Source organism: Triturus cristatus, chromosome 7 (genome assembly GCF_964204655.1).
Source record: "Triturus cristatus chromosome 7, aTriCri1.1, whole genome shotgun sequence".
Lineage (NCBI taxonomy): Eukaryota > Metazoa > Chordata > Amphibia > Caudata > Salamandridae > Triturus > Triturus cristatus.
Genome location: NC_140590.1, coordinates 865,934,107 through 865,947,701, shown reverse-complemented (window position 1 = coordinate 865,947,701; position 13,595 = coordinate 865,934,107). Strand labels below are relative to the sequence as shown.

General features: G+C 49.4%; 1 protein-coding gene across 1 annotated transcript in view; it reads left to right on the top strand.

Annotated features, from left to right (window-relative positions):
* IK (IK cytokine) overlaps positions 1 to 13,595 on the top strand; it is a 133,415-nt gene that overhangs the window by 100,911 nt on the left and 18,909 nt on the right. Inside the window, exons 13-14 of the mRNA XM_085617808.1 lie at positions 9,244 to 9,262; positions 10,561 to 10,639. Coding sequence (XP_085473934.1) covers positions 9,244 to 9,262; positions 10,561 to 10,639 — 98 coding nt within the window. The remainder of the gene's footprint in view (positions 1 to 9,243; positions 9,263 to 10,560; positions 10,640 to 13,595) is intronic.

Here is a 13,595-nt window from a genome sequence, read left to right as displayed (position 1 = left end):
AATGTACCAATATAACAACTTTGATTTACAAAATGCTACTTCAATTGTCTAAAAACAATTCCAACAAAATGAAACAAGCATTGGCATAGCCAATAGGTTTCACTTTTGGGACCTTATAAGTACTTAGTTATGCAGCACAATATCCTTGGTGCACCAACATTAACTGTTGCATGGTTAAACACTTATAAGGTCCCAAAGGCGAGATGTATTGGTTATGCCAATGCTTGTTGCTCTTTCTTAGTCTAACAGCAGCAAATAGGAAGCGAGAAATGGTGGCACAAGGGATCAATCAGGTGATGTCACGAAGGAGGTAAAAGGGTACATGATGTCACTTCCGCTGACCTTCTGCTCAAATGACATACAGAGGAGCTCCTGCTGGAGTATTCTGTTACATTCCGCTAACGTACAGCTGGCATTTAGAGTAGCACAGTGGTTGCCAGAGAAAAACTGCTTTGAGTCAATTAAGTGAAAAACAAACAACTGAGTTTGCTAACGGGCCAGAGGACAGTATCACAGAGGAGTGAACGCGGCTTAAGTCAATTCTCACCTCCCGTTTTAAATTAGTCGGCAAACACCCTGGCAGAATATCAAGGCGAGATCTGAAAGGTAGATTTTAGACTTGCTCATCGCATTACAACATAAGGATCTCTGTGGCACGATTAAAACAGCCGGGTCACTTTAAAAGGCTGACTCAACAGACCCCGCGGAGACAAACAAAGCTCGGTATCCAGTCAACAAGCACCGCCTTGTAGGGACAGTGGGTCGAAAAGATTGTTTACAGACGGCCATTTTGTGAGCAGATGGGTGTCACTTACTCTGTCACAACTCAGTAACATCTAAAATACGTCAAACGTGTGTCAGCGTGTAGATGAGATCAATATGTTAGAAGGACTTGTTAAGATCAGGCTGGAGTACATGTTTGCAAAACTATTTATTACAAAATCCCTTGAGAAAAATTGGGCAGAAATGTGCAAACTATGAGATATTACATGGCTTTTCAAAAGCAATACTTTAGCTCAATTAATACATCCCGATCAATTAAAAGAGAAACAGTTCAAAGAAAGAGTGTCTATAAACGGTCAAAACGGCTCTTTACATATCTGGAACCTGACCATAGAAGACAGCGGAGAGTACGGCGTGGAATTTTTCAAAAAGGAATGCGCGTGAGAGAGAGGGGGAGCAGCAGGTGAGCCCGGGAGTGGTTCGTGCGCGCGCAGTCTGCTCATTTTCAAGCGCTGCACTCGTGCTTGTGGCGCGCCGCTGCACGATCCCGCAAGGTGGACGCCCCCACAAGCCAGAGTGTGTGCTTGAAAATGACCAGAGCAATGGCTAAAGGTCCTCCTATGCAGCGCATGCGCGCTGCGTAGGCGAGACCTAAAAACAAGGAAACAATTAACCCAACTTAAACAAAAAAAAAAGAGAAGCAAAGAAAGGCCTTATGCAGAGGGGGGAAATATATCGTAAACATCAGTACAAGCGTGTGGTGAAGGCACAATATAATGAAGTGTCACAGAGGGAGGCAAGCGGTGCAACACGGGGAAGGGGTTCACATCTGCAGGTAAAGCCGCTCCATCCCAGCCGCAAGTGGCTAGCCAGTAAGCCCCCATATAATATTTTGACAACAGGAAATGCCGGCTCCCCGAATTCGCCAAAGATCCAATAGGTGGTGCAGTCTAAATTCCTTCTGGGTGTTGACCTGGGCCTGAATCCGAGTCTGAACCTGTTTCACCCGTCTCCTGTCCCTCGGGGTTCTCCCAGGTCGCCAGCACTTCCCTCCACTCGCCTGCATACTCTTGCTCATACCTTTAGATTCCTCCCAGCTGAGTGCTCTACCCTCCGCCCCAGCCCACACAATGACCTCTGTGCCAGGTCTCAAATTGTGGTCCCCTACTAGATTTCCATTCCATAGCAATGCAGCGTTTCGCTAATCTCAGTGCCAGGTCTATGAGCCTATTCCCTAACTTGCGCTTCGGCGGCCTGGGAAAAAGACCCAGAATGTACGTCTGTAGCGTGAAAGATAATTCTCTACCCAGCACTGCTGCTAGCTTACCAAGCACCACCTCCCAAAAAGGCTGCAGAACTCCACAATCCAAAACCATATGGCCGAAGTCCACGTCCTGGTGGCAGCATCGTGGACAGGAACGAACCTCCCCTCCATATGTCACATAGAGACAATGTGGAGTCATGTAAGCCATATGTGTGTAGTTAAACTGTATATATTTGGGACGTGAATTACAAGAGATTTTCTTAGGGTAGTGTAAAACCCTCCGCCATTCCGCATCCGTTAAAACCCTGCCATCAGTCTCATCCCATTTGGCACGCAGCTGAACCAAGGGACGCACCAAGCCTCGTGAAGGGCCACATAAAACCACTTCACTAGATGCCCCCCTGTCCCAAGCATGAACGAGGCATGGAGCACCGGGTGTGTCTCCGGTACGTTTCTACCAGCACCCCATAACTGCGCAAAATTACGAGTCCGGGCCTCAGAATGCAGGAATTGGCCGGGGGGCAGACCGCAATCCTCCATAAGGTTGTCAAATGGGAGTAGGCACTTGTCTAGAAAACAGACCCCAACAGTATCCAGCCCTGCATCCGACCAAGGGGCCAGCTGTTCATTTGTGAAGACAGACTGGGGGTTGCCATTTGGCAGACCCACAAGAGACAACATAAGGGTGTAGCTAGCGGCCTGCCGTCCATTACCCTGGCATCTCCACCAGGCTTGAAAGGCTGTACACTGCAGCTATGAACAATACAGGGTGGGCGTCGATGGTATCAGCAATTTTGCCATTATTAAACTAGGGCGGGAGTCCAGGAGTGACAAGAACGTACCGTCCTCGCTCACATCCTCTATCCATTGCACCAGCCACAGCAACATGTAATATTCAAAGTTCGGCACTCCCAACCCGCCCTCTGCAACGGGACGCTGTAACGTTGTTAGGGACACCCTAGGGTGTCCACCACCCCACACCAGATCCCGTAACAGAGCATTCAGGGGGCGAAACCAACCACTAGGCATAAGGACCGGGAGGTTGACCAAGAAATACAACAAGCGTGGTAGCATAACCATTTTAGATAGGGAAACCCGAGACATTACCGGCAATTGATATGTACGGCAAAAATTAACATGCGCACGTAACGAGCACACTGCTCTACCAAGGTTACCTTCTTTCAAATCATCAAGCGAATGGAAAATATGTATACCCGGTACTTGAACGTATACTGGGCCCATACGATGTCAGTCATCAGAGTGTCCGGTCTAGGGGACAGGACCCGCCACCGGAAACAGATACGCCTTTGCTCTGTTAACCCGCAGACCCGTTAAGCCTGTGAAGTCGTCCAGTATTTGCAAGGCCTTCGAGGTGCCCACTACGGCGTCCGACAGGTACAACAAAAGGTCATCTGCATAGAGGGAAACATGATATGTCCAACCTCCAGAGTCCAATCCAATCCCATCACCGCCCCGGCAGAGTCGCTGAGCAAGGGGCTCAATCGCCAGGGGAGAAATAGGGCACCCCTGCCGAGTCCCTCAAAACACCCCATACTCCCTGGATATTATTCTGCCCATTCGGACCCTGGCAGTGTGCGCCGCATATAAAAGCCGCACCCAACGTACCCAGTCGTCACCCAACCCATACGCCTCATCACCTCAACCATGTATCTCCACCCCACGTATTGAAAACCTTTGCCAGGTCGACGGAAAGCACCGCGGCCTGGAGATGAAGCAGGGTGTCGGCGTGATAAAGAATGGAGCAGAGCCTACCAAGATTGTATGCGGTGTTACGGGCGGGGATAAACCCAATCTGATCTGGGTGTATTAATGCCTTCATGTGCGGGACCAACCTACCGGCCAGCACCTTGCTCAGGATCTTAAAATCCAAATTAAGCATGGAGAGGGGCCTATAATCCTTAACCCCCGCCATTGACGACTTGATTTTCGGGAGGGGGATTACCAGAGCGCTCCGAGTGGTGTCAGGCAATTCCCCAGCCTCATAGGCGTCCGCGTACAACCGGACCAGATGTGGTGCAGTAGATCAGAGAAACGCTGGTAAAATTCTGCCGGGAGGCTGTCCGGTCCCGGCGTCTTACCAGGTGCCAACACATGGATGGCGGCCTTAATTTCCTGCAGAGTGACAGGGTCCCCCAATCCCTCCCTATCCTCGTCCTCCAACACCCGAAGTGGCAATGGTTCCAAAAACTCCCTCACCGCTGAACAAGGGGCCACAGTCGGGGCCGCATAGAGGCGTTCGTAAAATGTTAAAAAGGAGTCGTTAATCGTCTCAGGATATACAATACCTCACCAGAATCCATTCCAAGTTGTGTGATGAGGGAGCCACCCAGTTCAGGCTTAATTATCCTAGCTAAAAGACAGCCTGCCTTACCTCCCTCTCTCTGCACCCTATCGAGATACTCGTCGTAGTTATAACAACGCAAACGCCTAAGGGCCTCATTATACTTTGCTCGCTTCTCCTGTAACGCCAAGAGAGCCACATCTCCTGTACCTTTGATGTTATCTAAACTGCGGATGCTCCCTTCTTGGTCAAGTAATTCCTGAAGGAGCTCCCTATAAGTACCGGTGGCCTGTCCCAGGCAGTGGCCCCGCACCACCACCTTTAACGCCTCCCATTCCACCCGGACAGAGGATGCAGTATTGGCATTAATAGGGAAATATATTTCTAAAAGTGTATGCAGCGAGGTACAAAATGGGTCGTCATCCAGAATTGCCGGGTTAAGCCTCCAAGTGGGGACTGGGGGATACCGCCCTAAGGGTTGATGAGTCATTAACGGGCTATGGTCCAGTGTACGGCCCAGGTACTCCATATGCACAATGGTGCTATTCAATGCAGGGGAACACAGGAACATACCAAGACGCGTATGCACTTGGTGTACCGATTTAAAAGAAGGAGAATTCCCTACGGCTATCCTGTTGCAGTCTCCAGGTGTCTTTGAGTCCCCAATGTGCGAGCCAAGCGCGGAACCTCAAAGCAGTGCGGTGTGTCGGGGACCCCATTAGCGGAGGATGTGATCCTCAGCAACATCCGCAATGCAATTAAAGTCCCCCCCCCCCCCCTCCCCCAAGGACCAGAGTGCCCTGCAGGCCACCCGCCAAGACAGCAGAAACTGAATCTAAAAAGCCAACCTGGTCTTGGTAAGGAGCATAAATATTACCAAGGGTAACCTCGCGTCCTGCCAATCTCCCAGCAACTACAACATATCGGCCCCCCTCGTCCAGCCACGCACTCTCAACTTCAAAAGGGACCCCTGGCTTCACCCAGATCAACATCTGGGTGAGATCAACATCCCCTTGGCAAAGATTTAACAGGTAGTCGCAAAAACCTGGCCCCTCCAACGTCGTTTCAGTTTCCCGGCTTCCTCACTGTTTAAGTGGGTTTCCTGCAAGAACGCTATATCGATGTCCCTGCGCCGCAAGTATGAGTAGATGTTGTGACGTTTTGCCATGGACCCCATCCCCCTAATGTTCCACGTTAGGAACCGTATAACACTCTGAGCCCCTGCAATTCCTGCTGGACCATACTAGGTAACATTCCTGCGAGCAGGCCCACCACCACACTCTCCCTTTGCACATAACGTCCCACCCCTCTGCAAACATACCAGGTCATAAAAACAACAGCAAAAGGACCCTTATGGTGGTCAACCTCCCGACCCCAGGGCAGTCCAACAACGGTTAGCCGCCCAAACATCCCGTGAAACAGTGCGTACTAAGTGAGGCCTTAACCCGGTTGGGCCCTCAACAGGGGTTTGCTAGGCAAGGAAAAGCATAGAAAGAGGCAGCTCGGGGTCAAAAATGGGCAACATTCAGACAGTGGCACAGCCGCCCTAGCTTTCCAGTCACATCAATTATATTGTCCGCAGTGTTAGGTGTCACCACAGGCAACTTCACGCTATCACTGTGGGAGGTGTCTGTTTCGTTGCCGTCTGTCTCGCTGGTAGAACTGGCCATTACCACCGAGCCGAATTCTGACTCCGCATTAGTTCCGCCACTGCCTGCAGTTCCTCAGCCCTCTCCCTTTCGGTCTGTGATGGGGATGGTTTCTTGGAGGACCCTCTTCGAGGGCGCCGTCTGAGGTGCTTTCCAAGTTCCATGGCCTCCACCCGGTGCCTCCAGAGCCACTGGCCCCAGGAGTCTCGCCTTTGTAGGTCAACAACCAATCCCACGCGTCTCTAGGGCAATCAAAATAATGAGTGGTCCCCTCCAGCTGGAAACAGAGCCGGGCCGGGAACATCAGAGAGTATTTTAGGCCCTCCTCTCTCAAAGCCCTCTTGACCTCCAAATAGGATGCCCGTTTCCTTTGTACCTTCAGCGTGTAGTCCGGAAGGAGAGAGACCTTACTATTATCCACAGCGAAGGTGCCATCTGCTTGCGCCTTTTGCAGAAGAAGATCTCTGTCACGGAAGTGGAGCAGACGGGCCACCACTGGATATGGGGGTCTCCCAGGGGCCAAAGGCCTGGCTGGCATTCTATGGGCTCTTTCTAGCATGTAGAAGGAGGAGAGGCCCTCCGGCGCTACTATAGTCCTAAGCCAGGTCTCTAGGAAAGACACCATGTCGCTACGCTCAGTCCCTTCCGGAAGGCCCAGGATACGGATGTTGTTCCTCCTGTTGTGCCCTTCGGCATCCTCTGCTCTGCGCTCCAGCTGGCTCACTCTGTCTGTGAGAGCCCCCATCTGCTGCTCCAATGCCTTTTGGGCCGGATCCCGCTCCGCTACATTAGACTCAGTCTCTTTGACCCTCTCCGATAACTTTTTATGTTCTTCCCGCAGCAGGCCAAGTCCCACCGCAACAGTGCTGATATCCTGGTGGATAGTCGCTTTCGTATACGCTATGGCCTCGAATATTTTATTGAGTTGCTGCTGGAGTCGTCTGGGCCAGATCGTGACTGCTCCTGAGCACTGTCCTCTGGCTCCAGAGGGGCACCAGTCTGGCGACCTCTAGGCTTCCCCATGATGGCAATAAATCCCTAGACAGGATCGGGGCTCCCTACTGTCAACGTTTGTGGAACTCCGGGATAGCAAGGGCTCCCCTTCGCAATGGAACTTGCATCTCAGTCCACAGGGTTGGCTCACTCTGTTCCTCCCGCTCACAGGAGCCGCTAGCGGGGCCTCGTTGCGCGTGTATAAAGTCCCCAGGCCTCCAATCTTTCTAAGTGTCGTGCCACGTGTCTCGGGCCCAGTCTGTCACCCACCCACCAGGCTCATGGATTCATGAATTGGCCACTCAGGTGACCTAGGCCAGACAGAGTCCAGGTTGTCCAACCCCACAATCCAGGGGGGCCCTGCCAGTGCGACTGGCCCACCACTGAGAGGGTTTCCCGTGCACGTGCTGGTATGTGGACAGGTGCGCCAGTCCAGAGTCCCAAAAACCTCAGGGGTCGCCTGAAAGCGCCCCACCGACCATCCAGGTACTTCTACAACTTACTCCCAGTCCAGCCCACAGTGGCAATGCAGCACCCCGCTAGGCAGACCAACCCTGCACACAGTGCTCCAGCAGGGGGAAAAACCTCAGAAGAACAAGGAGTACAGCTATTCACCCTGCACCGGGCGGGGGTCACCGCTACACCCTCGACTGGGTACCCACCAGTTGTGCCTCTCTGCGTTGCTCCCGTCGCCAGGATCCAATACAAGCACACAAAGGGCTCTCCGCGACCCACCCGCAACAGCCACCCGCCGCAGGGGTCCAGCGCTCTAGGCCTCGCCGCCGGATCAGCAGCTTTCGATTTCAGGCCTGAGGCCGGGGATCACCACCCGCTAGGCCAGTGTTGTGCCCAAACACCTCTGTGGAGCCTCAAAACCGTCCAGCGGAGGCTCACCGGTGCAGTCCGCACCGTCAGATGGTGCCTTTCCAGTCGAAAGCCAGCAGGAGGAAGCTGCGGCCCCCGCAGTGCAGGCCCGCTCCAGCACCGACCAGCAGACCACAGGTTCACCCCACGAACCTCAGGAAATATCAATGCGCCACCAGCGTAGGCCGCTTCACCAATGCGGGTCCCGTTAGGCCCGTTGGGACCACCAAAATCTCGTGCCTCGGCCCGGCTTCACAATCCCTGAGGATAAAAAGCAGGCTGTGCGGAGCTCTCAGCTCACGCGTCCGCCATGATCCTCGGTCAAGCCACGACCCTAGGTTTCCCGTCAAACCCCAAACTGCATCACAGGGCACCCCAAAGCACTCGGCCCCCCCAGGGACCACCAAAATCTCGTGCCTCGGCCCGGCTTCACAATCCCTGAGGATAAAAAGCAGGCTGGTGCGGAGCTCACGCGTCCGCCATGGTCCTCGGTCAAGCCACGCCCCTAGGTTTCCCTCTGTTTAACTTACTGAACCACACCTCTCTCAGAAATGCCCATTTCCTGGGCTTTTTGGTCTGTGAACCGTACTGCACCACTCACCCGTCAGTAGTCTCCTGTGGCTTGCACTCAGTTTTAATTTAATGAATCATGCCAGGGTGCTACTTGGAAAGGCACATCCGATTATTCTTTTACTACTCGATGGTATCGCTCCTGTGTTGCTTATTATCATGCCCTCCATTTACAGTGTAAGGCCCCTTTATGTCTTGGTGTCTCACAGGTGTATCTCACCTTACTGACCCAGCCTCCTGGATGCTCCCTTTACAAGATTGCCCATGTTCTGCTGTTTGGTTTATAGGCTCATTTTCTTCAGTGGGCCCAACTTTGATTTCTTTAACCCCTTTCTAGTGAGGTTTTTTAGGTTCATCTCCAATCGCTTGATATGGTACTGCCCTATAAGATTGCTTTGCAATGTTAGACCCTTTATTTTATGTATTTCCAGATTTTATTAGACTCTGTTCGGTTGCTGGACTCTCTGTGATGGCTTATTTCATTATGGAACTCTATGCCCTGCCCCTCAACCTTAGAATTATCTCATCTCACTGGCGTATCAGAAAAGAACTAAATATGCTGCTGTTTTCACCTACCTATCATAGCGTCTACCTCTAACTACTGTTTGCTACCAAATTTTAGTACCAAGAGACCCTCTTGATGGTTATACAGTGCTTTATAAGTCTTAAATAAAATACAATTTCCAGGGGGTTTGTGATCTACGCTGTGAGGTAGAGCTTTATACATTTATTTAACTAAACGTCTGCATAACACTTCGTAATTTATAAAGACATTAAGAGTTTAAAAGGGCTTTGAATTTTGCAAAGTTTGGAACGTCTAGTGTTGGAAATACTTACCAAATCTTTAATTTTTTTGTTTTTGTTTTTCTCTCTCTCAGCCTATGGATGTCGAAAAAGGTGAGCTTGTGTGTTTGAAACTGTTTTTAGTAAATGTGTCACTGACAAACATGAATAGTTTTCTTGCAGTTTGTCAATACAGTAGGACCCGTTATCATTCACCAGCTCTGAGAGGTGTGAAAAGTATGATTTCTCCAATTTATATCAGGTTTTTCTGGCTTCACTCTAGGCCACTAACTATTCTCACCTCCTGGTTAAACCTGCCTAAATTTGTGCACAGTTGAACCACACCTTTTGACTAGTGAAGTTTACACTACACTGACTGGTACCTGTCAAACGATGCCATCACTGGCTAGATCATATACCCGCCTAGTTAGGTTATGCTTCCTCTTTGCTTCAGCACACTTCTTTGCTGGAACATGACAGCTCCTTGCTAGGTCACACCTTTCACTTTTTTGGTCATATCTTTTTTGCTAGGCCACTGTTTGTCCTTGGGAGGTGGATGTCTTTTAGCTAGGCCAGTATTCATGCCTGGGACACCACATCTTCGGAATTTCCTACGTCATTGTAATAGAACACTTCCTTGTTAACTATTCAGTCCCTTTTCATGGAGCACCATGCCATTTCTCCTGAAGTTCATACCTCACTGATAGACTAGGCCTCTTCATCTTGACTAGTTCTGACTCCCTTCTCTACCCTGTCCTGGACCACATCCTCTGACCCAGCTGTTGGACAGCCTAGGCTAGCTGCTGGACAGACTTCTCCAGTATCTGGCTAGACTAAACTATGCCTTTCTAGCTACATCTTGATCTTCCAGGGCATTGCCTCCTCTTTATTAGACTACATCGCCCCCTTCTAAACTAACCTACTAACTGCAAACAATGCCTCCTTGATGTACCACCCTTTCCTTCAATAATGCATAGTCCTCATGGTAAAACATGCTATCACAGCTATGAAAAAATAGACTGAAAAAGCAGACTTTTTCTTGCTCCGTTATGTCCATATCTCTTACCATGAGGAGATAAACAAGCAGGTTTCTTTCAATGTTTTATATTATTGTTAAGGTAAAATGCTAATTTTTGACTAAATAATTTAAAATATATTATAACTACTGGATTACTTTCTGAGATCCATTATTTTGCCACTCACATCATTGTGTTTTTTTTTAGCACCGTGTGTAATTATGTATTGACACTTTATACTACAATGGATTTTTAAGTGATGAGAGTGAAGAAAGTTTGGGGACTGATATGTGCTTGCCTACCAGAGCTCCAAAGAGTATTGGACAAGTGCTGGTGACAAAAAGAATGGAATGCGTCTGTCATCACTCACTGACTACTTCATGTCCATATTTGTAGGGCCTGGTTCAGCCAAGGATCTCCTCAAATCCATCAATGAAAATTTCGCTGGTGGCCCTGGATGGGAAGCAGCTGAAGCATATCCTTTTACATGGCAGACTTGAGTAGCGTATTTGATGAAAAATGCCGGAACCTCTTGGTACCACATTGTTATCTGTTAGAAATGTTTTTGAAACTGCATGTGATGGATGTAGTGGAGAGGTGTGGTGCAGCGGCCAGGGCAGCTGACTTTGGAGCACAGGGTTCACAGTTCGATCCCACCATGTGACTCTGGGCAATAGCTCACTTAATTTCCACGACGCCCCCCAGCGCCTTGAGACCCGTAAGGGTGAGTAGTTCGCGCTTTACAAATACGATTTACATTTTATTTATGGATGGGATCTTAATCGAAATCTGAACCCACGGATTACATTACATTCTACATTTGAATCTATACTAGTGACTGAGAAATGAAAATGCGTACAACTTAATTCCTGCTTCAAAGCTCTTAAATTGTTGTAGTGGGATTGATAAGTGGGCAAGAGGTACAAAATGAATATCCTGCACCCTCAATTCCTGTTTTGAAAGCATGCACCACCCATCTCTCCTGCCCTTTCTTATAGGCTGTGGCCAAACTGTGAATAGTCCCAGCCTGTAGAATATGGCTGTTTTCTGATTGATTGTATTGCTGATGCAATTAGTTTAAGTTCAGTTACAATATAACCTTTCATGGCCTGTGTTCACGTTAATGTCTGTTCCTTTTATTAGCTTTGACATTTTATGAATAGGGTATTGAGGTAACTCCTCTGAGATTGCTTCCTGAAAGATTAATTTCCTGTTTTTTTTAGGCTGGGCCTGCGAAAGCGGAGTTTGTGATGGTGAAGGAAGAGGTTCTACCATAGTGTTCCCTTATTAAGGGTTTTGGGAATCCTCCTTTGCCCCACATCCTCACTGCAACCAACCTGACAGAGATGTACTTTTTTGGACACAGACTTTATCAACACCCTTTTGTCAGAGATACAGCAGCTTTTCAATTCAAGGTCTGTTTTGTGCCCTATCCTTGGGTAGCAGACCAATTTCTTCCCTAAATCAATCTGCATTTCATATCCAATGCTTATTTTTTATTTTTTTTTATTTTTTTATTTTATTTATGATTTTGGCAATCACAAAAGTAACAAAAAAAATGCAATGCTTAACAATGATTAAAAGCAAGGTAAAACAACAGTAATTCATGGCATCGATACTGGGGCTTGCCCCCCCTCTGCTTCAAAAGGAAAAGTGACCACAATTACAATATTCCACTAACATCATTAGGAAAATCAGCATTGTAGAGCATAGCCGTTCAGTCCCAATCCTCTATTTGGTTTCAGCGCCAATCAAGCAATGCGCGTGGTACCTACAGACCCAGGAGCATATTGATACAACAGCCAGTCAAGCCAGTCATGAGAACCAGCAGCAGCCTCATCTCCACCTCGTGAAAGAAGATACCCCCGCATGGGGCCCCAAATATCTCTTGGCTGGGAGGCTCTCGGCAGCATTTCGGCATAGACCACCATTTGCTCCTGACAGTACAACATTTCCGCCAGCCAGTTCTTAAATTTCGGGGTGCGGCCCCTTCCCCATCTGCACGCTACCCTTCGTTTAGCCAGCAGCAAGGAGAGAGTGAGAAATTTATGGTACGCCACTGGTATCCGGGCGACGTACCTCAAAAGAGCTATTAGCAGGTCCCTCTCCAATGCACCTCCAACCATCTGCTCGAGGGCGTCAAAAACTTGCCCCCAATACTCCCCCACCTCAGGGCATTCCCATGCCAGGTGCAGGAACCCCGCGCCAGGCCTCCGGCATCTCTCACATCTGTCATTATCCGCCAGTTTAAATCTGTATTTTTTGACAGGTGTATAGTACAACCGCTGTACAAATTTGTAATGTAGCGTCCGTAACCGACAACTAGCAGAAATTCGACCCGTTTGGGTACAGCAATACCGCCATTGCTCCTCTGTTATATCTCTTTGCAAATCCACCCCCCCAGTGCATGTAAGCCGATCCAGCAGTGCCTATCTGGCATGCACGTACGCTCCGGTACAGTCCCGATACCAGATGTTTTCCATCCTTGGTCCCTAACAATTGCTGTAAGGGGAGGCGAGGCGGTGGCTCCCTAGGGAACTCCGGAAGCACCGCCCTCATCCCTTGTCTCAGCCTCACGCACAGAAACACCTCTAACGGTGTTGGCTGCAGTCCCTGAACAAAGTGCTCCATTGTACGGAATTGTCCTTCATGAAAAAGATCTCCCCAGGTACTAACATTAATACGTTTACAGAGGTTAAGGAAGCCAGTCTCCTGGAACAGACTAATACTAGGATGGTAAGTCAGTGGGAGCCGAGGAGAATACAAGAATGGTAGCCCAGCAAGCTTCACTATACGACGCTACGCCTCCATCGTGCCAGTGACCGTAGTAGGGGGGTCCGACCGGGCACGCGGAGGACCAAAGATCATGCCATTCAGCGGTATAGGGTCCGCAAGCCAATCCTCCACCGCCACCTGTGGCATGTATCTAGGAGGATAAATCCAACAATATACGTAGTGCGCCTGGGCACTCAAAAAATACGCCTCAAAATCCGGGACATCAAAGCCCCCCTGGTCATAGGGCTTCATAAGCGTCGACCAGCCAAGACGCGACTGCTTGCCACCCCAAAATAATCGTATCAATTTCGTACGTAAGGTCGCAAAAAAATAGGCCCCTGGGTGTTGGGGTATATATTTTTTAGAAACAGATAAAGAAATTGCGGTAAAATAATCATTTTTATGAGGGATGCCCTTCCCGCAAGCGAGAGAGGCAAAGAAATCCAGTGGGTAACATTGTTGGACAGTCGTGTAATGGCCGTACCATAGTTCAGCCGTATCGTGTCGTCCTTATCTCTGGCCACCTGTATGCCTAAATACCAAACATCCGTGTCACACCATTCCAAGGGAAAGTCTAACGGAAACTGCAATACTGCCGGTGTGAGGGGAAAGACCTGGGATTTGCCCCAGTTGATCGTGATGCCGGAAAGCCCACC